This window comes from Hyla sarda, chromosome 6 (assembly GCF_029499605.1).
Source record: "Hyla sarda isolate aHylSar1 chromosome 6, aHylSar1.hap1, whole genome shotgun sequence".
In the NCBI taxonomy this organism is placed as follows: Eukaryota; Metazoa; Chordata; class Amphibia; order Anura; family Hylidae; genus Hyla; species Hyla sarda.
Window position 1 is genome coordinate 149,516,163 of NC_079194.1, and position 25,672 is coordinate 149,541,834.

Consider the following 25,672-nt stretch of genomic DNA (forward strand, 5'->3'; position numbering starts at 1 on the left):
CCCCACACTAGGTAGACGGAAATGTTCGTACACAGTAGGTAGACAGAATAGTTTCCCCACATTAGGTAGACAGCATAGTTCCCTCACATTAGGTAGACAGCATAGTTCCCTCACATTAGGTATGCAGCAATGTTCCCCCACATTAGGTATGCAACAGTGCTCCACGCTACCCCCCCCCCCCACCCCTCTGCCCGACCGACACACACACACACACACACACACTATAACAGTATTCCCCCACATCAGGTAGACAGCATAGTTTCCCCACATTAGGTAGACATCATAGTACCCTCACATTAGGTATGCAGCAGTGTTCCCCCACATAAGCTTAGACAGCACTCTACCCCCCCCCCCCCCCCGCTTGACCGACCAACACACACTACAGACATATGCACTTAGAGACACACTCACCTGGCCGTCCATGGGTTCTTTCCTGCGGCGGCCGAGGCTGATGTCCTCCTGCGCGGGTCTGTGGAGGAATGTCACTTGCGCGACGTCCCCTGTCAGTCCTGGCCGCAGGCTCACTGTTTTAAAGGCCACGGTGCCGCTTCAGAACAGTGAGCCGTAGCAGCAGGGCCGGCCCTGCCTGGACTTGCAGCGGCTAGCTGCTTTAGCATGTTGCTAAAAGGCTATCTGCTTTGGGCGCCCAGGAATGACAGGACCCAGGGCAGCTGTCCGTTTTGCCCGGCGTTAAAGACAGCCTTGGGCAGCATAAATATGGTGACAGAATATCTTTAAAGGGAACCCATTAGCTCCCTATTGCCCTATAAATTGCCCCCATTTCCTCATAGCGGTAGTGAACAGGGTTCTGGTGCTGAGTCTATGGAAAAGATTTATCAAACCAATCAGATTGGTCCCTTCATTGTTATAAAGGCCTCTGAAAAATGAATGCTGCAATCAGATTTGTTAGAAATATTTCAGCTTGTATTCAGCTCACGACACTTGTCCGGCCAGGTGAACAAGGGCGTAGCAGCAGCTGCTCGATGAAATCAATGAAACAGTCCTCCTAGCGGTGAAATAAACTCAGCACTCCGTATCCGGATTCTTTAAGCATGATAGTTTTTTGTTTCGTCTTCATAAGAATTCCTAGGAGAAGTACAAAAATTTGCAATACAACAAATGCGTTTCGGGAACACCCCTTTTTCAAGGTCCTAACTATAGATAATCTAAACACCGAATAAATACAAAAATGTGAAAAAAGACTTCTCCTATCCTGACCCACAAGGCCATGCTGCTCGCATGGGGAATTAACCCCTAGTTTACCTAGAGCTAAATCCAAACACGAAAAAAGGCAGAAAATATGGGAAAAATCAAGTGTGAACTGTAACGTACTATCTGCAATATATTGGTAATATGAGAACAGACATAGATTCCGTAACACAATACTATCAGTTTAAAGTGGTTATCCACCATGAGGTGATTTTATTATGTACCTGGCAGACAGTAATGGACATGATTAGGGAGGATCTGCTCTTGTCTTGGTGCTAAATGGCTATGTTGTGAGATTACCATAACACTGTGGCTAGCTTTTTGTGAACTGGTATTTCCTGTTTGAATTTTCTTTTTTTGACTACAAATCCCATAATTCCATGTTCCTCCCTCCCACACATCAGCCACCCCACCCATTGAAACATAAATGAGCTGCATTCATTCAAAAGACCTGTGGTTTTCAATCAGGGTTCCCGCAGCTGTTGCATTAGTTGCAGATTGATCTCTCCCACCAAGCTCCACCCACTGAAGCAGGCAGGCTCCCTGTCATCAGCTGACTAGTGAGTCAGGTCTTGGCCGCATTGCAACCTGGGAAAAATCTGAGACAACAGTCATTTTGTATGCTGTTAAAAATAAATATTGGGGTGAAAATCACATATGAATTGTGAGAAAACCGTCATACACAGGTACAGACACTATATTATGAACTACACTAATTTTACAGCCCCTGTAGCATAGTCAAATAAAATAAAAAATCCTGGAATACCCCTTTAATTGTCCTAATGAAAGATATGTATAAGCACTGCAAAATTGCACTGAAATTGACATATCAACTTGTAAACCATTTGTATAACATATGAATATAAATAAATAAATGGCCAAGCGGCAGCGTTTGATGCTGACTATATGAAAATTGGTTGTCACGAAGATGCCATTACATAAGAATTTGCTTAACATCCCATTTTCATCTTGTATGTCGTATGAATAAAGCGCAGAAAATGCATATGTCACTTGTTAGTAATGTGAATAGAGACCAAAAAAGCAGCTGAAACATGGATGAATAAGATAACACACAAAATGCTATACAGTCATGGCCGTAAATGTTGGCACCCCTAAAATTAAGTATTTCTCACAGAAAAGGATTGCAGTAACACATGTTTTGCTATACACATGTTTATTCCCTTTGTGTGTATTGGAACTAAACCAAAAAAGGGAGGAAAAAAGCAAATTGTATATTATGTCACACTAAACTCCAAAAATGGGCTGGACAAAATTATTGGCTCCCTTAACTTAATATCTGGTTGCACACCCTTTGGAAAAAATTGTTGAAATCAGTCGCTTCCTATAACCATCAATAAGCTTCTTACACCTCTCAGCCGGAATGTTAGACCACTCTTCCTTTGCAAACTGCCCCAGGTCTCTCGTATTGGAAGGGCGCCTTTTCCCAACAGCAATTTTAAGATCTCTCCACAGGTGTTCAATGGGATTTAGATCTGGACTCATTGCTGGCCACTTCAGAACTCTCCAGCGCTTTGTTGCCATCCATTTCTGGTGCTTTTTGACATATGTTTGGGGTCATTGGGGGATATTCATCAAAACCTGTCAAGAGGAAAAGTTGCTCAATTGCTCCTAGCAACTAAGCAGATCGCTTCTTTCATTTTTCAGAGGCTTTTTCAAAAATGCAATCTGATTGGTTGCTATGGGCAACTCAGCAACTTTTCCTCTGGACAAGTTTTGATAAATGTCCCCCATTGTCCTGCTGAAAGACCCAAGATCTCGGACGCAAACCCAGCTTTCTGACACTGGGCTGTACAGTGCGACCCAAAATCCGTTGGTAGTCCTCAGATTTCATGATGCCTTGCACACATTCAAGGCAACCCAAAACATAATTGAACCTCCACCATATTTCATTGTAGGTACTGTGTTCTTTTCTTTGAAGGCCTCATTCCATTTTCAGTAAACAGTAGAATGATGTGCTTTACCAAAAAGCTCTATCTTGGTCTCATCTGTCCACAAGACGTTTTCCCAGAAGGATTTTTGCTTACTCAAGTTCATATTTGCAAAATGTAGTCTTGCTTTTTTATGTCTCTGTCAGCAGTGGGGTCCTGCTGGGTCTCCTGCCATAGCGTTTCATTTCATTTAAATGTTGACAGATAGTTTGCGCTGACACTGATGCTCCCTAAGCCTGCAAGACAGCTTGAATATCTTTGGAACTTGTTTGGGGCTGCTTATTCACCATCTGGACTATCCTGCATTGACACCTTTCATCAATTTTTCTCTTCCGTCCACGCCCAGGGAGATTACCTACAGTGCCATGGGTTGCAAACTTCTTGTTAATATTGCGCACTGTGGACAAAGGCAAATCTAGATCTCTGGAGATGGACTTGTAACCTTGAGATTGTTGATATCTTTCCACAATTTTGGTTCTCAAGTCCTCAGACAAATCTCTTCTCCTCTTTCTGTTGTCCATGCTTAGTGTGGCACACACAGACACACAATGCAAATACTAAGTGAATTTCTCTCCTTTTCATCTGCTTTCAGGTGTGATTTTTATGTTGCCCACACCTGTTACTTGTCCCAGGGGAGTTTAAAGGAGCATCACATGCTTGAAAAAATCGTATTTTTCCACAATTTTGAAAGGGTGCCAATAATTTTGTCCAGACCATTTTTGGAGTTTGTTGAGACATTATGTCCAATTAGATTTTTTTCCCTTCCTTTTTTGGTTTAGTTCCAATACCCACAAAGGGAATAAACATATGTGCAGCAAAACATGTGTTACTGCAATCCTTTTCTGTGAGAAATACTTTATTTTCTGGGGTGCCAACTGTATGTAGTGTTATAAAAACTCAATTATCACAAAGCTTTAATAAAAGAGCATAATGTTGAATCTGTTATTTAAACATTTGGGAGATAGTATGACTGTCTGTAATCATATTACCAATATATTGCAGATAGTATGTTGCAGTTAAAACTCGATTTTTCACATATTTTCTGTCTTTTTTTCTTTTCGGATTTAACTCTAGGTAAACTAGGGGTTAATACCCCGTTGTGCGAGCAGCATGACCTTGTGGGTCAGGATAGGAGGAGTCTTTTTCACATTTTTGTATTTATTCTGCGTTTAGATTATCTATAGTTAGGACCTTGAAGAAGGGGTGTTCCCGAAATGCGTTGGGTTTAGTGCACATTTTTGTACTTCTAAGAATTTGAAGACTAATTAAACTATAATATTTTAAAGAATCCAGATCCGGAGTGTTGAGTTTCTTTAACCTCTAGGAGGACTGTTTCATCAATCTGATTTGTTGCAATGGGCAACTACTCCACTGTTCCTTTTCAAACGATCTGAGGATCTCCCCAATGGCACACTTTGGGTAAAAACAACTTTGTTCGGCAGTCCCAGCATATAGTAAACTAGTCACAAAGTAGGAACAAGCGCAGCATCTAGTCCCACTTCTGATGCACTTTTCTCTTACACAGGAAACCTAGAGATATGCATCGTCAGAATGCTGTTCACTACTACTATGAGGGGAGATTATAGGGCAACAGGGAGCCGACAGGTTCCCTTTAACTCCTTAACAATGCTTGGGTTGTGTGAAGCACACTCACGAGCACAAGATTCTGTGATCCATGCTGATCATACCTCTAAATCTAAAGATCTAAAGTTTGCAATTACTTGGGGTGATGGGCTTGGGGGTCTGATCGGGAACCTGAACAGGGTTTCAACTCCTTGTTGGTACTTTTACATTTTTTATTTTATTTTAAGTTTTTGTCAAAACAATAAAATAACAACAACAAATACAGCATTGAATACTAAGGGTACATACCATACCCTCCCCCATTCCCACCCTCCCATCCCTGTACGTGGAGAAAAAAAAGAAAAACCAAAAAACAAATTAATACATAAAAAATAAAATCCCAGATGTACCTTTTCTCACTGGGTATCTTTCAAATTTTTTAACCCGATCTACAAGGTGGAGCCATACTTCCAATCTAGGGGCCGTAGGGTTAAACCATTTACACATTATATTAGATGTTTTGCTAAAATTAAGATTTTCAATAAAAGAGTATTTAAGAAACTCTGTTATGTCACCAAGTATTACAGTTCTAATCGTAAAAAGGGGCGGGACATCAAACCTTTCCTCAATATACCCAACAACCACGTTCCAAAAATCTTTTACTTTTAGCACAATCCCATATCATATGGATAAAATTTGCAGTAAATACGCCACATTTATTGGCAAGAAGAGTCACACTTACATTTGATCTTCCAAAGGATTAGGGGAGAGTAATAATATAGACTATAAATAATTCTAAGCTGAAGAAATTGAAATTTCTTATTTGATTAAACTAATATAACATTCCTCATAATTCTTCTCCCAAGCCAAATCATCCTACCCCCAGTGTCCCTTTCCCATTTATTTTTAAGCTTTTCCTGAAAATCAACTGAGCTTTCCCCAATCAGATTCTTATAAATAACCCTGAGAGGTTTAAACATTATCAGAGGATCAATGGTAAAATTATTTAATTTATGTAAACTTATAGTTACTTACAGTATACCTCTCTCTATGCGTTGTGCATTTATCAGCTTGCATTACTTGGTGATACCAAAACACCTTTATAAGACTCAAAGTCCTAAGAAGCCGACAATACTTCAAAAGCTATTAGCTTCCCCTGATTGAAAAGCTGTGCAATATATTTAATACCTTGCTGTGACCAGAAAGTTCTATCAATACCTTTATTAAATTCTACCAAGTTATTGTTCCCCCATAGTGTCGAGCATTCTAAACTAGTCTTCTAGTCATTCTAAACGAATACATTTAAATTCATTCCAAACTTTATAATATAATAATAAAGATAAGATAAATATTTCAAAGCTTTATTCTGTTCTTTGGCTTCCAATAATTCTGAAAACACTCCAAAAGCGTCACTAAAGAAACTCAGCATATACTCAATTACTCCTCCCATATTCAATGTCTTTTGCTTTGGCACCTGTGTAGAAGCAGAAAATGAGAGATCAGAGGATGGCGTCTCGTGCGTTACCCCAAAAACAGAGAGAGGATGTCCCCTACTGGGGAAAGGTTGCAGGCGCTATAAATTTGCAGCTCACCTTGAGCGTATTGAAAATATGCATATCACCCTGTATCGGGGTATGGAGGAGAGATGTGGATCCTGTGCAGCCCAGAAGGTCCCAGGGAACAGCCAGCAGGTGTCCTGTAGAATTGCTAAGATGAAGAATGGAGAAAAAGGCCTTGACAGCAAGTGCTCAGGTGTCCAGTTGAAATATCACAATCAGGTCACGGAGATAAAGTAATCAGCAATAAAGTAATCAGCAATCATCAATAAAAATTGATGTACAGCAATAACGCGTTTCCGGGTTTTTCTACCCCTTCTTCAGATTGAGTACAATCTCTGTCAGTCTGAAGAAGGGGTAGAAAAACCCTGAAACGCATTATTGCTGTTCATCAATAAAGTTGCTGATTACTTTATCTCTGTGACCTGATCGTGGTATTTCCACTGGACACCTGAGCACCTGCTGTCCGGGCCTTTTTCTCCATTCCTCATCCTAGCTTTTGCTTTGGCTGTCAGAAAGTAAAATAAAAAATTGGGTAACTCCCATCCGCCTCTTACCCTGACTCGGCCACGACCCCAGATAAGTTTGTTTAAGCCTCCAATCATCTAAACCACTGTTCTAAAGTCCAAACAGGAGAAGCTCTAATAACAAAATTTGTGGAAGAACCACCGTTTTCAGAACTTCAACCCTTTCTGCCTGGGCAAGGGGAAGCTTCTTCCAAACATCTTATGTATCTTTTTCGCCAAATGATTCAAGTTAAATTTAATGTAAGATTTCTTCCCTCACCCAATCTCTACTCCCAGATATTTCAGTTTCACCTTCTTGTAAAACTGTCAGTCCCTCCACTTTTGGCCTGGATCCCTCCAAGGCAGGTAGGAGAAAGGACTTACTCCAATTTATTTTTGTTCTTGATAAGGCGTCAAACTCATTAATGAATCCCATGACCCTTGGGAGCATCAACTCTGGTTGATCTAAAAAAATGTCATTAGCATACAGGATAACTTTGTTTTCAGCACCTTTCAAACCAAACCCCATAATATCAGCCCTTATAGTGGCCACAAATGGCTCTATATATAAAATAACCAAGAGTGGTGATAAGGAGCAACTTTATTGGGTTTCTCTAGATAGAGGGAAGGGATCAGTCAGTCTACCATTAATTATAACACTAGCAACTGGGTTGTTGTACAATAACTTAATGCAGTTAGTCAGATTTTCTCCAAAATTAAAGCGCCACAAAATCCTCCAGAGGAACTCCCATTCCACCCTGTCAAATGCCTTTTATAGCATCTAGTGACAGGATGGAACGGAGGGGGATGTCCTTCCATCTGGAGGCCAGCCATTACCCCAGTCAAATTGTCTTGAATCAGTCTACCCGGGACAAAACCAGATTGGTCCCTATGGATCAGCTCTGGAATTACTAAATGCCAATATCTTTGACAAAAGTTTAACATCTACATTTAACAAAGATATTGGTCTAAATGCGTCAGGCTCCACATTTACCTTATCTTTTTGGGGAATCAAGATAATTGAAAGGATTCATTAAAAATTAACAACAAGATAGGTATAACAACTTCCTCCCATTCACTGTAAACTTCCCAACGGATACCATCAGGGCCCAGGGCAACTGACCCAGAGAAAGATTCTAACACCTGTTTTAGTTCCTCTAACATTATGGGATTATCTAACTGTTCCCTTTGTGAATCAGATAACATTGGAAGATCACATTTTGCCAAAAAGCATACCAACTTATCTTCAGAGAAGACTACTTCCGCCTTATAAAGATTGGAGAAAAATATGCTAATACAGTTCAAAATTTCACTACTCTTGGAGTTGATCCTTCCATCAGGTAGACGAAGATTACAAATCTCATTATTACCATTTTGTACTTTCAGCAGATTAGCAACTAAACTACCTGGTCTTCTTCCCTCTACGAAGTGTTTCTGACCATAAAAAAAGCTTTCTATTGCACTTTTTCCAATATAAATTTAGTAAGCTGGTCCTGACTTTCTTTCATGCACTCATAATTCCCCTTGGATGGATTTTTGGCAAAATTGAACTCCAATTGTATAGCCTCTTTCTCCAAATCTTTTTCCCTTTTATGGAACTCTCTCTTCTTGACTAATAATTCCCTAAAGAGAATATTTACTTATTTCCCTATTTGGATGGAGGCAGATGACCTATTAAGTTCCCAAAAGTCCTGAATTTGGGCTTCAATCAGGGACTTTCTATCTAAAATATTCAGCTAATGTGGATTAATACGATAATTCCTCGCTCTACCCATAATTTCAGATTCCAGTTTAAGATCAGTCACTATCATAGAGTGGTCTGAAATGGCTTTAGCATGATACTTCATATCTTTTATCAAACGAAAACCTTTGTTACAAAAAAAAAGTAGATCGATACGGGAGGCAGATTGATGAGAAGCTGAAAAAAAAGAAAACTACTCCTTAATGGGGTATAACTGTCTGCACGTATCAATCCAGCCCAATTAAGACACCAATTTTGCAAGGTGAGGTTTTGAGGGTTTGTTCCACTATTTATTTGGCCACCAGTCCTCCTCCTATCTATATTTGGATTCATGACACAATTGAAGTCAACCCAGGCAAACATAGGTAAGCTGCCTTTTAAAAAACGTAACCAAAGATAATATCAGTGCAGAGGAGAATGGGGGAAAGATATAGAAAAAGGCCCATATCAACTACTGTTCATTTACCTTGAAGGGGTACTCCGGTGAAAACCTTTTTTCTTTTAAATCAACTGGTGGCAGAAAGTTAAACGTATTTGTAAATTACTTCTATTAAAAAATCTTAATCCTTCCAGTACTTATTAGAAAAATCAGAAAAGTAAGAATGAAGTATCATTTTCGTCCATCTTCTTCCTAATTTAGGGGTAGAATCTTTAGTCATATGAGATTCCACTAAACAAATTACAGCAGGTAGATATTTTTGTAAGCGGCCAACCTTTTCCGACCATTCCCTATTTCCCATCATTGCCTTAAAGGGGTTATCAGGCCCAAGAGCAGCACCCACATTTTATTTGTTTCTGGGACTGGAGATGTAATGTAACACCACTTCCCCTCATGACGTCATGCCACATTCCCTCCATTCATGTCTAAGGGAGGGGGCGTGGTGTGACATCACAACTGGGCGTGGAGTTACATCACGTCCCCAGTCCCGGAAACAGAGCTCTCAGAGACTGGAGACGCAGCCCCGCATAGAATGTGGGTGCTGCGCGGAGATCATGGGGGGTCCCAGCAGCAGCCCCCCTGCGATCGGACATCTTATCCCCTATCCTTTGGCTAGGGGATAAGATGTCTTTGGCCGGATAACCCCTTTAAGAGAAATTATTCCACACAGATAATGAACATGTTCATTCTTTGTGCGGAATTCCGCGAGCACTGCATACCCATCAATGGTGACGGCGCAGTGCCACGGGGTCCTGCTGCTGACGGCGGCTGCCAGGCTGAATTCCAGAGCGGAGATTCAGCGTACAGTCAGCAGTGTGAACGTACCCTATCCATCCAATCCCTGACTGCTGACAATTGCTAAAAAAAAATTAGTATTCCCCTTTAAAAGAGACCTGTAGCTTTTCAGGAAAAATCACAGGAAATTGTATCTTTGTCTCAGACAATTTCTTTTTAACCTACCTATAAGATGCACGTTGGAGTTGTGTAAATCTAGAAAAGTCAGGAAATAGCATGATTTTTGTCCCATTATATAGCTGTGGACCCATTTCCCTTGCCTGTCTTAATAAGTCTTGATCTACTGAACAAAGAAACTTCATCAAGATGGTCCTAGGGGAGCTACCCGGCAGGGGCTTTTTAGATGGTACAGAGGGGCCTGCGAGTCGGCGAATGCACTCTGACATTGCGGCTGACATCAAGGAGTAGTGTAGACATCGCGGCTGCTCCGCGATGTCTGAGTGGACTCGGCTACTCGCAGGCCCCCAGTGTGGCTGCTCGTAGTGGTGGATTGCTGGTGCAAGCAGGCCAGGGGCAGAGCGAGGCGGGGGAACAGGGGGGTGGCAACAGCTGGAGGCAAAAAATGGGTCGGTTCGCCGGTGGATCCGCAACGTAAAATACGCTGCAGATCTGTTATGTGTGACCCTAACCTTAGACTAAAGGCTTTGTCATCTGCCTCTGAATCTTCTGGCATCCCCACCAACCTAACATTGTATCGCCTTGAGTGGTCTTCCATATCGGTTATTTTCTCCCTTTATTTATCCTTTTTTTTTTTTTCCCTTGACCAGTCAGACTCAGAACGTAAGTTTTATTACTTCCTTCTCAATTGGGGGGTGGGCTTTTTCCACTTGTAGTGTACGTTCTCTAATTATATTAATCTCATCTCAGATGAGCATTACTTCAGAGGATAGGGAGCCAACTTGCATATTAAGACTTCCCAGAGTAGTATTATATTGATTGACTTTTTTTAAGATTGTGTCCATCACCACTAGATTCGTAACTAAGTCCTCCTCCTCACCGACTGAATTGCCTGCTATATTATCGGCCTCCACCAGCATGTAGTTTTGTGCCCCAGTAGCACCCAGGGGGTTAGATGGTGGGGTGTATTTATTACTACAGGTTTTAATGGCAGAAGGAGGGGTTTTCAAATATTTCTCGCCTGCAGATGTTACAGCCAAGCGTTTAGGAGTATAATAATAATAATAATAATAATAAAATAACAAAATTATACACCCTACTATGTCTCCCCATTGTGGATTGCTTTCATGTCCACGACAGACTAGTTCATTGGTCGCCATCATCTTTTAGGATATTCAGCTAGCTGGTACCTTTTTGGTGTATACCTAATAAAAGTTATTTTTTAATTGGCATATTGATTTTTTAAGTTTAAATTCACATGTACAGGATCTGCTGTATATTCTTGCTTATTCTTACTTTTTCAATGGGTAGCAAAATCAGCTGCAGAAAATATGCAGCAGATCCTGTATGTGTGAACGTACCCTAAGGGTGTTTTGTGATATTATAACAGAGTTGAAAGAGTTTAAGCATGCATGGGATAGGCATAAGGCTATCCTTCATATAAGATAGGGCCAGGGACTATTGATAGTATTTAGATGGTTCTTCTCCTTACATCCATGCCATAAATCGTTGATTTGGTAATATAGTCTGCCTCAGGTAAACTGTATAAGCAGCGTTCTGATAGTACTCATCGGTTCTATGCCATTGCATTGCACTGAACAGTACTAGCAATTGAATGATTGCTTGTAATAGTCCCCTATGGGAAGAAGATATTTTATTGATTTAATAAATCATTTTTAAGTAAAAAAAAAAGTTTCTTCCATTATAGGATGTATGGGTATGTCCTGGGAAGGTTGGCTGGTTTCAGAGCGGGATTATGACGTCCTGCTGCTTCATACTGGGCGGCCCCAGCTGGAATCGACAGCCAGGAGCCACACAGCTAATGGCTTGCAGCAGCAATCACCTCTGCAAGGCTATTAATCCTGAAATCAATCTTTATTGTAACACAAAAATTCATAAAAACAGATAAAAGACATACAATAGGTGGGGACAAGAAAATTACTCAGGCAGAAGAGCAGGGGATAAGAGCAATGATGAAAATATCACATAATTGTGCAGGTATATATAGGGACATGTATCGCTGTACAAAATGAATAACGGCTAAATGTTGACTTGAATAAAGTCCAACCGCCGAAATGTGCCTAAGGCACAGAAATGTCGCACATGTACTGATGTGGTTGTAACGAATAGGAGCCACAGAAGAGGCCGTGACCAACAGTATTATAATAAGAGAACACAAAAGTAAAAGACAATGCTAAAGTACATACGCGAGATACATGATCATGCACCCTATAGGAAATACCTCTCACCTCCGAACTCTAAACAAGTTTTCGCTAGGCTGCGTCGTCCTTTATTTCAATAAAATAATATAAATAAAAATAAAAAGATTTGGTGTTGCCCCATGCGGAAATGTCCAAACTATTAAAATTATCATATCATTAAAACCGCATGGTGAATGGCGTAGATGTTCCAAATTACCACAGTCCAGAATCACTTTATATACCAGAAAAAAATTTATCAAAAGCGATTAAAAATTCCCATCACAACAAAAATGGTACCAATAAAAAGCTACAGGTCACAGGGCAAAAATTTTGCCTGTAACATTTCTATTTTTCTGTATACGGGGCCATGTGAGGACCATTTTAAGCATACTCATTTTCTTACAAAAACGTAGAATTTTTTTTTTGTAATGTTAACTGTTTAGTTTTTGAGCTCTCATTCTTTCTGTCCTTTTAATTGCTTTTCAGTCTTCCCATGATGTCCAAAGCAAGGTAAATGGTCACTACTCTTGAGTGTCTGGCATAAGTTATATACATTCCCGATGTCAGAGAATGAATACTCTAGTAGCCATAGACCCTCTGATCAGCCCCTTCATAGGGTGGCAAAGAAATGGTAATTTCACTATTGACCTGGCATCTAACAAGAGGTGGTCTAGAGCAGGGGTTCTCAACCAGGTGTATGCCAAGAGTTATGCGGGGATACGCAGTATTTGTCAGCACAGAGCGGGGATTGGACGCCACAGTAGGTCACTATATTGTACATTACGTGAGCTGCCGTGCCTGACGTGTGGCGTCCCTGACGTTGCGCGGAGGTTCCGGCACAGCGCAGAAGGATGTCACTCATCAGTGTGGCACGGGATAGACACAGGTAAGCATGTTGAACTAAGTGTAACACTGCAGTATGGGAGGGTGTTATAGTATGTATCTCATATATTGGTCCAGGGAGATCTGAGGGGGGAATAATGGCACAAGGGGATTAAGATGGAGGGGGGGGGGGGGGGAGGATAATGGCAAAAAGTTATTAAGATGGAGGGGGGGGGGATAATGGCAAAAGGGGATCAAAGGGAGGGGGAGAATAATGGCACGAGGGAATTAAGTATCGCATTAGTATTGCATTAGAAAAGTAAGCACACGCCATTATGAAATGAAGTACTTTTATGACTTATTTTGTCAGTGGGTACCCCTCGCGCGTAAGTTCCGTGCAAGGGGTACCCGTGGGACATACTTTCACCCTTTTGGGGGTACAGTCACAAAAAAGGTTGAGAACCACTGGTCTAGAAGAACGTTCAGGGACACTAAAAAAAAGGCTGTAATATTTGGATGGGTTGTTGCACCGGAGTCCCTTTGTATTTTAAAGGAAATCTGTCACCAGTGTCACCTGCACTGCCTTGTCCCGTTCTGTGGCGGGGATCTCCTGTAATCTCTTCCGTTAAAGGGGTACTCTGGTGCTTACACATCTTATCCCCTATCCAAAGGATAGAGGATAAGATGCCTGACCGCGGGAGTCCCACAGCTGGGGACGCCCGTGATCATGCGCGCGGCACCCAGTTTGTAATCAGTCCCAGCTGCGGGACTCCCGCGGTCAGGCATCTTATCCCCTATCCTTTGGATAGGGGATAAGATGTGTAAGCACCAGAGTACCCCTTTAACTTCGCTCCGGGCACCCGGCTTGGGGCACAGCGGAGCTTACTGGCGTGACTGCTGCTGTTCTCTCACAGCAAGACCCAGCAGAGAACAGCAGTAGCTTGGGGCATGGGTGGCGCTTAGTGACGTCATTACTGCTGCTCCCTGCTGGGTCCCACTGTGAGAGAACAGCAGCAGTCACGTCAGTAAGCTCCGCCGTGCCCCAAGCCGGGTGCCCGGAGGGAAGCTAACTGAAGAGATTACAGGAGATTCCCGCCACGGAACGGGACAAGGTAAGTACAGTTCTCACCAGTGTCACCTGCAATACCTGTTGGTACCGACGGGTTAGTGCAGGTTACACTGGCGACAGATTTACTATAAATATTGGGTCTCTAACCTGTAACTACAACCCCTAGATCATGCTGACAGCTGTAGTTTGGCAACTGCAGAAAGGTCACAGGTTGGAGGTCACTGATGTAAATGGTGGAAGTAATTTTCACAACTTGCTATTATTGTAACTCTTGTGGAGAAAACCTGATCTCTACTGCTTTTCTTTAGGGATACCTATGTTTTCTGAAATAGAGAGTTTAGTGCTTTAATGCTTGGTTGACGTAAAGCTGTGCCCTTTTTATACGGCCATGTTCACACAATGTGAGACCTTTTTCTAATAGGTTCGTTGTTGTGTGGTTCAGTCCCACACATGCATTTGGACAAGATTTCTTTCTTGGTAGGTTAAAGGGGAACTCCGGTGGAAACAAGTAGAAAACAAACGTGCAAACTGGTGCCTGAAAGATAAACAGATATGTAAATTACAAACTGTGATTGGTTGCTTTGGGCAAATTATACCAGTTTTTGTCTTTGACAGAACTTTTGTAACTGGTCCAATAACGTCACCATCATAATTCTTACAGCCGTAAAAAAAATTGACGGGCTCTCTTTACTTGCGTTTTTTTTTTTTTTTTTTTTTATCAGCCATTTAAAAAAAATCAGTTTTCATGGAGAATTAAAATCGTCAATTTTTCTAAAATAATGCATTTATATTTGTTACGCTTGAAAATACCAGCCCTAAACATTGTTTGAACATAGCCTAAGGCTGTAGCCTGTGTCTTTCCTCTCTAATACAGACAAAGCTGTGCAGGTTGTGGGTTCTGGGGAAATTTTAATGGAAGCTTCCATGCTGAACCAGACTTTTTTTTTTTGGTGTGGGGGTAATGTTAAGGTATGTTGAGTTTCATGTGAAAATCTGTTCTGTTTCAAACAACGTATGGTTTTACTCACGTGAGCAAGACCGTACATTTCATGGAACAGTGCTTAACAGTAGTCAGGTTATGGCAGTCAGGGAATACAATACTTTTCCAGATCACCCAGCAATGAAAACAGGTTTTTCTCTCTTCATATAAATACTGTGAACTCCCAATTGTTATCAATTTACAGATTATTCCCTTGGTACAAACAGGATTTGTATCACACATACAAGGCTTCCTTAACAGCGCCGCTCTGGATTCTCTGCTTATAACACTTCTAATCCATCTAGATAATCAAAATGGGAGCACCAGCCATTTATACTATAACACTGATCACCATTACTTATATATGTATAATTACACTGTAGTCACATGATCAACGCTTATATGACACTAACTGAAAAACAATTACAGTATTAATAATTCCATGTGTTGTTTACAGTCCCATAGGTGAGACTGAGCTCAAACCCAAGGAGCATACTGGCATAACCAGGGTATCATCTGTATATACTTTTATATAGTGTATATAGTGATATGAACCATGCTGGTATAACCTTGGTATCTTCTGTATATAATTATATATGTACAGCTGGTATAAGTTATATATCTTGTATATAGTGATATGGACCATGCTGGTATAACCTGGGTATATACTGTATATAATTATATATGTACAGCTGGTATAAGTTATACATCTTCTTGTATATAGTGATATGGATCATGCTGGTATAACCTGGGTATATACTGTATATAATTATATATGTACAGCTGGTATAAGTTATACATCTTCTTGTATTTAGTGATGTGGACCATGCTGGTATAACCTGGGTATATACTGTATATAATTATATATGTACAGCTGGTATAAGTTATATATCTTGTATATAGTGATATGGACCCTGCTGGTATAACCTGGGTATATACTGTATATAATTATATATGTACAGCTGGTATGAGTTATATATCTTCTTGTACATAGTGATATGGACCATGCTGGTATAACCTGGGTATATACTGTATACAATTATATATGTACAGCTGGTATAAGTTATATATCTTCTTGTATATAGTGATATGGACCCTGCTGGTATAACCTGGGTATATACTGTATATAATTATATATGTACAGCTGGTATAAGTTATATATATTCTTGTATATAGTGATATGGATCATGCTGGTATAACCTGGGTATATACTGTATATAATTATATATGTACAGCTGGTATGAGTTATATATCTTCTTGTACATAGTGATATGGACCATGCTGGTATAACCTGGGTATATACTGTATATAATTATATATGTACAGCTGGTATAAGTTATATATCTTCTTGTATATAGTGATGTGGACCATGCTGGTATAACCTGGATATATACTGTATATAATTATATATGTACAGCTGGTATAAGTTATATATCTTCTTGTATATAGTGATATGGATCATGCTGGTATAACCTGGGTATAGACTGTACATAATTATATATGTACAGCTGGTATAAGTTTATACATCTTCATGTATATAGGGATATGGACCCTGCTGGTATAACCTGGGTATATACTGTATATATTTATATATGTACAGCTGGTATAAGTTATATATCTTCTTGTATATAGTGATATGGACCCTGCTGGTATAACCTGGGTATATACTGTATATAATTATATATGCACAGCTGGTATAAGTTATACATCTTCTGTATATAGTGATATGGATCATGTTGGTATAACCTGGGTATATACTGTATATAATTATATATGTACAGCTGGTATAAGTTATATATCTTCTTGTATATAGTGATATGGACCATGCTGGTATAACCTGGGTATATACTGTATATAATTATATATGTACAGCTGGTATAAGTTTATACATCTTCTTGTATATAGGGATATGGACCCTGCTGGTATAACCTGGGTATATATTTATATATGTACAGCTGGTATAAGTTATATATCTTCTTGTATATAGTGATATGGACCCTGCTGGTATAACCTGGGTATATACTGTATATAATTATGTATGTACAGCTGGTATAAGTTATATATCTTCTTGTATATAGTGATATGGACCATGCTGGTATAACCATGGTATATACTGTATATAATTATATATATACAGCTGGTATAAGTTATATATCTTCTTGTATATAGTGATATGGACTAGGCTGACATAACTTGGGTATCTTCTGATATCTTCTGTGTATGAACAGCTGGTACAATTTCTACAGTTGTTGGTAAAGTATAATCTTATATACTGTAGTTATATGGACCATGTTGTTATAACCTAGGTATCTTATAATATATGATTATATATGTATAGCTGTTATAAATAATACATATACCAGTATATAGTTATGATGATACTAATAATAATTATATATCAGAAGATGCCTGGGTTATACTAGAATGACCCAGATGAGTGATAAGGACAATTCTAGTATAACCTGGAACCCTTTGATATATAATTACTAATAGTTTGATGAAAAGTAGGCCTCCAGTCAAATGCATCAAGTAAGGAGCTTGGTTATTTCGTAGATTGGCCATTTGTTGTTGGTTAGCCATGCAGTGTTTTTTTTTCTTTCAGGGCTGCTTTCACAAGTTGTTTTCAAGGCATTTTGTTTTCTCATTTGTTCGAGGCTATATGCCCTTTCATCTTCAGATCCTTCAGCTCATCTTGCCGCATGTTTTATTATCTATCTGTTTATGGAATTTTTTGTTCAGGAATAGTTCTTCTCTCTAAGGGAGCAATCACACCACATTTTGGCAATACAGCAGGAGAATTGAAAAATCGCACGCCAAATTGAAAAACCTTGGTCTGCCTCGGTTTTTAGTCGGGCAACAAAACTGATACGGTTCAGAAATTAGCTGACCGGAGTCCCTTGCTGACTGTGTCCAGCTCATTGAAGTGAATGGAGTATGGCAGCGGCCGGCTTTTAAATTCTCCCGCTGGATCCAGCTGCTGTGTTGCCAAAACGTGGTTTGAATGCACCATAACTCCCAGCTGTCTCTTAGTTAAATGTGGAGTGAACCAGTCACTACATACAATAATGGATCCATCCAATGAACTGTCCCAACTGCCTGTCGGCCAACTGGACAGAACCAATGTACAGTCACTACCTACAATAATGGATCAATCTGACACAGCAGCACATAAGCTTCCTCATACTATCTAAAACATATGCGGTAGTCATCCCTTTCTGCCAATTTCAGCCAAATTTAATAGGGCTATGTATCCACCCCTAATATGTTATTAAATTCATTTTGTGACAGATCTATCAAGCCATTTTCAAGTTATCACAGATCAAGATCCATCCAAGTTAAACAGTAGACCTCACTTTATTCATTCAATGGTTAATTGTTATTATTGACCAATGTACCATAGATGCAGACTGTGCAGCTAATATGGGTCCCAGGAGATTGGGTCCATATAAGTTTTCTCTCATGTCCTCAACAGTGTGATGTGCACAGGTTCTGTGATGTTCACCATCAAGGAAATAGAAAGTGTGCTGGTCATGTAAATGTATCTCTTGTTGTGAATGTTTGGGGTGTGGTAATGTCAAGTAGCAGCAAAAATTACTCATAATTATCTTTGCTTTGGGGCCACTGTTTTAATCTGTGCAGAACTAACCATGCACAATCCTCCTCTGTTCTTTATAGGCAGAGTCCAGTGTTCAGAAAGCTTCGGTAGATGCCGCACGCACCACCCAGCAGCTTGAGGAGATCATTGATAACTTCCAACAACAGAAAATCAAGGACATTCAGGTAGGCCCTAGAAGTTGTATAATTTATACCAGCTGCACATGTACAGTTAAATACCAGATTAAATGGGCACCGTCAAATACAAAACATTAACCTTTTTAATATACTTCATAAGAAAATTTTATTTTCTTGTTATAGAAATCATAGCTTATAAAATCATGGCTTTGTCCACAGGCATGGACAAAGTCCAGTAAGTGAGGGTGGGTTAGCACTCTTCTGTTCTCTCTCCTGTCTAATAGCACTCCTCTGTGCTCTCTTCTGTCTGATAGTACTCCTCATGTTCTCTCTCCTGTCTGATAGGACTCCTGACGAGAGAGCACAGAGGAGTGCTATCAGGCAGGAGAGAGCACAGAGGAGTGCTATCAGGCAGGAGAGAGCACAGAGGAGTGCTATCAGGCAGGAGAGAGCACAGAGGAGTCTAATCAGACAGGAGAGAACACAGAGGAGTACTGTCTGATAGGATTCTTCATAGGTAGGCTAGCTTGGACAAAGCCATGATTTCTATAAAAAAGGAAATAAAATTTTCTTATGAAGTATATTAGCCCCTTCCCGCAAATGGAGGTATATTTACGTCCATTGTGGGCTCCCACTGTATGATGCACGCTCAGCAGGTGAGCCCACATCATACCCGGTGGGTCCCGGTGCTGCCTATACCTAATATGGGGGAACTGATACCTATGGATTCATATAACAGAAGCAAAATTACAGTTATGCAGCAAAAATGATTTTATGGTTGGGGGTCACAACAACATGAGGAACTGTATTCAACCCCTTAACGACCACGGATGTATATTTACATCCATGGTGGCTGCCGTTATGTGAAGTGTGCTCAGGAGCTGAGCGCGCTTCATACCCGGCAGGTCCCGATTGCTATCAGCAATCAGGACCCATGGCTAATACCGGACATAATCGATCAGCTTATGTCCATTATTAACCCTTTAGATGCCACAATCAAAGTTGATTGTGGCGTCTAAAACGGGAGAGAATAGTTGCCGGTTAGCCCAGTGGGCTGTTCGGGACTGCCACGGTGAAATCGCGGCATCCCGAACGGCTCAGAGGACAGTGGGAGAGTGCTTCTGTTCCTTCCCGCTGTCCGATCGTCGCTCCATTGCTCCAAGCCTAAGATTCAGGCTTGAGCAATCGAGCAAAGATAACACTGATCAATGCTATGCTATGGCATAGCATTGTTCAGTGTATGCAATCTAAGTATTGCATGTAATAGTCCCCTATGGGGACAATAAAAAGTTAATAAATGTGATTTAACCCCTTCAGTAATAAAAGTTTGAATCACCCCCTTTTCCCATTTAAAAAAAATTATGTATATGTAAAGAAAAAGAAAAAGAAACATATATGGTATCACCGCGTGCATAAATGTCCGAACTATTTAAAATATAATGTTAATTAAACCGCATTGTCAAAGGCGCAAGCATAAAAAAAATTACAAAGTCCAGAAATTCATATTTTTGTTCACTTCATATACTAGAAAAAAAAATGAAAATAACGCAATCAAAAAGGTGCCATCAAAATAAAAATGGTCCCGATAAAAACTTCAGATCATGCAAAAAAAATTAGCCCTCAAACATCCCTATACACGGTAAAATAAAGATGACCATTTTAAAACATACTAATTTTGATGCATGTTGTTTATAATTTTTTTTTAAGCAGTAAAATAAAATAAAACCTATATAAATCAGGTATCCTTGTTGTTGTATGGACCTACAGAATAAAGGTAAGGCGTCATTTGTACTGAAAAGTGCACTGCGTAGAATGAGAAGCCCCCAAAATTTACAAAATGGCATTTTTTTTTCCAATTTTGTCACAAATATATTTTTACTGGTTTCGCCGTAGATATGGTAGATTTTGGTAGTAAAATTGGTGGCGCAAAAAAAGGTGGAAAATTGAAAGGGTTATGATTTTTAGAAGGTGAGAAGGAAAGAACAAAGGTGCAAAAATGAAAAATGGCCTGAGAGGTTAATGTATGACCAAGATGTACAAGATATAAAAGTTTTGGAATCTGACAGTGCCCATTTAAGTACTGTCTGTTTCTAAGGGAAGCCACCAGACCTTTGAAATTAAATTCCTCCTGATCTTTCTGGTTAGTTTTCGAAAGGCATTTATGACAATAATACAGGCAGGGCAGTAGATATACACTTGTGGAAACGTAGATTGTGGCACGTACATCTGTATTGTTATGCAGATCCTGTGGAAAGCTAGAAGCCTGGAAATGGGGCATGTTCCAATTTTAGGACATTCATTGAATTCTTTTTCTTCATACAGAAAATCTTCTCGGATTTCCTAACAATTGAGATGATTTTTCATGCCAGAGCTCTGGAGGTTTATACCAATGCCTTCCATAGACTGCAGGACTGTGATCTGGAGAAAGATATGGAGGTAAGAGATTATTTGTGTGCAAAACAGACGTACTCCCTTCTTCTGAGGCCTATGGGAATATCCAGGATATTTTCTGTTGCAGTGAAAATATATAATTTCTTTCAGGATTTTCGAGCAAAGATTCACATAAACACCGGGATGCAGGATGCACGACCTATTCCTGCCACCAATGTCTCCTCCAACACCACCTGGCACATGAGCAGCACGGTAAGGTTGACTAGTTGAGGCTGTTTCACTGTCATATCTGTTTTTCTCAGAAATCTGGGTTACGGCTCCGCTAGTAAGTGCAATAGTGGATATGTTAGCTGTCTCCTGAATCCGGACAGGTGTCTAGTTAAAAAGTGATATAGATTTGTAGTGGAGAAACACAGCGGAAACAAGCAGATTTGCTGTTCAAAACAGTCATTGTTACAGTGGTCTCAACTTTAGTCATGAAAGTTGCCTAGTTATAAAGTGATACTAGCATCAGCCCCACCATTCCAGAGATTGCTACATGAATGCTGAAGTGTGCCTGTGCACAAAGTAATACAGAAATGAGCAGATATGTCATTCAAGAGCATGGAAAAGTGAAGGTACGGTGATGTCAATCAGCTTTTCTTCAGTATTCGCAATACATGATGACAACATTTCTGAAGGATATATTTTATTCCAGGCTGCAAGCATTAAAGGGGTTAATAAATGAAATAATAATAAACAGTGCCGACAGTTCCTGTACCTAGACTTTTCCCCTAAGGACAGCAATAATCCTCTCTGCGTGAGCGGCCTCACTTGAATCACTGCTCCAGTAGGTTAGAAGGGTTTCAGGAAATTAAAAAACGTGCTACCAAGAATTGATTCCTTGTCAGGCAGTGCGCAGCTTGAAGTTGTAAGAGACAAGACAAAGTCGCAGGACAGCGTTAGATTCACTGGTCTGGAACTCTCTCGCCCGCTGCTCATAATTACAGCTCACATGCTGGGGGCCAGAGATCAGCGGATGCATGGAAATTACTGAATCGCTGTAATACCCGACTGTACTTGTGGCTTGTTTGTATTATTGTACAGCACCATAAAAATGGCAGTGATCATGTTTATTTTCATAAGACTTTCTAGGTAATTAATTAGTAATGGATATGTCCACTTTTGTGGATATTTTTGTTACTGCTCCAATGCAACTCTGCAAGTTGTTTTGACAAAAAAAAATATGTATGACTGAACCCCCCCCAAAAAAAAAAAAAACTGTCACCTGAATTCATGTTTTTTTTATTCTTTATTATATGCCACAATTTGCAAATCCATAATTACAGTTTTTACAATTCAACCATCAGTACATAGTATATACAACTTAACTCTTTCCCCCCCTCCAAAATCCTGTACCGCCCACCCCACCCATACCCCGAGCCAGCTAGGTTCCCTGCTCCCAAATGCTCCATTTCCTTTATAATAAATAAGTTCAAATCTCTTTATTTGTTCTACTTCACCAACCTATTCCTTCTTAGATGGACCATCCGGCACAAACCACTTCCTAAGTATCAAAATCTTTCCTAATCCAAAAATCTTTAAAATAACATTATTCCTAACCCCACTCCATAGGCCTATATCCAGAATTGCTGTCTTCATTTCAAAAGATATTTTAACTTAGAATTTTTGTTCTACTATTTTACAAATTGCAACCCAAAAATTTATCTTAGGACATCCCCTTAACATATGGCATAGGTCCGCTTCAGTTGCTTGGCATTTAGGGCAGTTAGATTAATCTCTTTTCCCGATATTGTGTAGGAATTTAGGTGTATATAGCATATTGTGCACAATTTTTATATGTGATATTTTATTATTCATGTTTAATGAGGACCGGTTGATATTTTTGAAACCTTCCCCCCACTCCACTTCATCTAGACTTCCCACCTCCTCAAGCCATTTATTTCTGCTTTTTAGGTCCTCTCCTTACCAAGGAAGCTTTGCCAAGACCCCGATAGAGCTTGGCCAGTACCTTTTTTGTTTTTGGGGGGATATTAAATACATAATCCATAAACTCATGTTTACTAATTCCCTATCTGGGGTTCATTTTATCTTTCTCATAGGCACTCCTTACTGAGTTATACAGAAAGAACTGGCTCTGTCTAAGATTAAATTCCCAAATCAGTGTATTCCATTCTACTATGTTATTATCTACTATTAAATTATTCACTCTCCTAATACCCTTTTTTTTCCCAATTAACATACTCTTTTAGTTTAGCCAATTCCAACAAATACCCGTTCTCACATAACATTGTGTACTGTAAACTCCCTTTTATCCCAATTAAACATCTTTTGAATTTCCATACATTTTACACACAGGTATCCTGCTCACCTCTTTGTGTAAACATCTACCACTTTCAATTAATTCCAACGTAGTACCACCCTTACTTCCCCATTTATTCAAAAACATTTTAAGTGAATCCTCCTCAGTTACCATATATTCAATTTGTGCCGCTATGTAATACAAATACATATTTGGAATTCAGAGTCCCCCATTTTGCAGTGAGGGGGCCAGGAACTCCTGTTTCATGCGTCACACTTTCCTACCCCATATTAAATTGTTTATCTCTACCTGTATGCTTTTAAAGTGTTGTGCCCCCAACCATATCGGTGCTGCCCTTATTACGTGTAATACCATCGGGAATAGAATCATCTTTACCAGAATAATTCTTTCTGCCATATTTATAGGTAATTTCTTCCAGATTTGAATGTTACTCTTTACCTTCTCTATTAGTGGCCTAACATTTAATTGCGCAAACTCCTCTATTTTTCTTGAGACCTTCACTCCTAGATAATCCAGAGACTCTTGTTCCTGCAATACGTGTATCTCTTCTGGGATTCCTCGTCTCTCCCCCTCCAACATTAATAAACCAGATTTATTCCAATTAATTTGAAAACCCCAATATAACCCATATTCCTTTATAATTTCCATGACCTTGTATACATTCTTATTCGGATCAGAGATAAATAAGACTACATAGTCTGCCTATAAAAGTATTTTTTCATTTATCCCGTTAATGCCAAATCCCTTGATATCGTCAGTGTCCCTTATGATTTGTGCAAATGGTTCAATAAAAATAGAAAAGAGTAAGCAACCCCTGCCCCGTACCTCTCTGCAATATAATGGCTCCCTGGGATATTTCATTAATAATGTTAATCCTGCCCCTAGGACTATGGTAGAGCGTTTTTACCCCCCCCCCCCCATAGAAATATCTTACCTAAATTCATACGTTCTATCACGCTAAACAGGATACCCCACTCCACCCTGCCGAAGGCTTAATGCGCATCTAGAGACACGATGGAGCGGGGGTTGGATGTTTTCGTATATATATTTCTACCCGAGACAAATCCCTTCTGTTCCTTACCGATTAATTTAGTAATTACCTTTTGCAATTGTCTAGCCCATACCTTGGCAAATATTTTCTGATCAGTATTTAGGAGTGAGAATGGCCTTAATGCTTCCATTACCTGATTATCCTTCCCCTTTTTTGGTATTATAATTATTATGGCTTCTGCCATAGAGGAGGGGGGGCAATTCCCCTCTTTCTAAGGATACATTGATTACCTCGAAGAGGCATGATAAAATGGGATCAGTGGTGCAGTGCTATTAGTAAACCTTTTCAAACTAGCTTCCACTTCTTCTAGAGTAATATTTTTCTCCAGTACTTTTTTCTCATCATCACTTAGTCTGGGTAATTTAATCCTATCCAAGAAATCCCTAGTCTTGCTTTCTGTCTTCTTACTTTCTTTTGTGTATAAATCCTGATAAGTCTAGTGCTATTCTATTTATTTCCCCTTGCTTTCTAACTTCCATCCCGTTTTTATTTTTTAATAGTTATCCTATTCCTAGCTTTTTGATTAATTATCCCCATAAATACTTTGTTAGGTTTTCCTGTCTCTGTATATTGTCTTTGCTTCCTAAAGAAGCCAGCATGTTGCGCCTTTTCCAACAGTAACTTCCGGTATATTCCTTGTTCCTGATTCAACTGATCCTAGTTATCCTTATTAGGGTTCTTACCGTATATGTTTTCAGCTATTTTTATATTATCTATCATAACTTTTTCTTTCTTCTTACATTTCTTCTTAAACTAAGAATATTAGTTGACCCTTTCTTTCCCAGAACTCTTTAATTTCCCTATCTATCCCTTCAGTTACCTTATCTACCTTTAGCCAGTGAGGGTTTATATGCATACTACTAACTACCTCTCACCTTTTTTCCTTTGGCCATATGACATACCAGCAACGTGTGGTCAGAGATACCTCTAGGTTCATACCTTATTTTCTTTTCTTTAATTCTATCAAACATAGCAATCCTTTTATTCTTTTTTTTAAAACCTCTTATATTCCAAACTAGAATTTTATTATCCATTTTGCTACTACCCCTTTTCTTTATTATGTATACTTCTGAACTTAAAGCGAAACTTAGCTGGCTCCCTTCCTTCCCCCCTCCCTCTCCCCTTATCCCCCCACCTTTTGCTTCTGACCCGCACTATCCACACGAATCTCTAAACTACACTTTTCCCCTCCCTTCGAACAGCCAACATGCATACATACCCTTCCAATT

At 39.7% G+C, this 25,672-nt stretch overlaps 1 protein-coding gene across 1 annotated transcript in view; it reads left to right on the forward strand.

Moving 5' to 3' along the window:
* Positions 1–25,672, forward strand: part of CIBAR2 (CBY1 interacting BAR domain containing 2) — a 95,596-nt gene that overhangs the window by 63,839 nt on the left and 6,085 nt on the right. Inside the window, exons 7-9 of the mRNA XM_056525524.1 lie at positions 18,622–18,726; positions 21,001–21,114; positions 21,220–21,321. Of these exons, the coding sequence (XP_056381499.1) occupies positions 18,622–18,726; positions 21,001–21,114; positions 21,220–21,321 (321 nt within the window). The remainder of the gene's footprint in view (positions 1–18,621; positions 18,727–21,000; positions 21,115–21,219; positions 21,322–25,672) is intronic.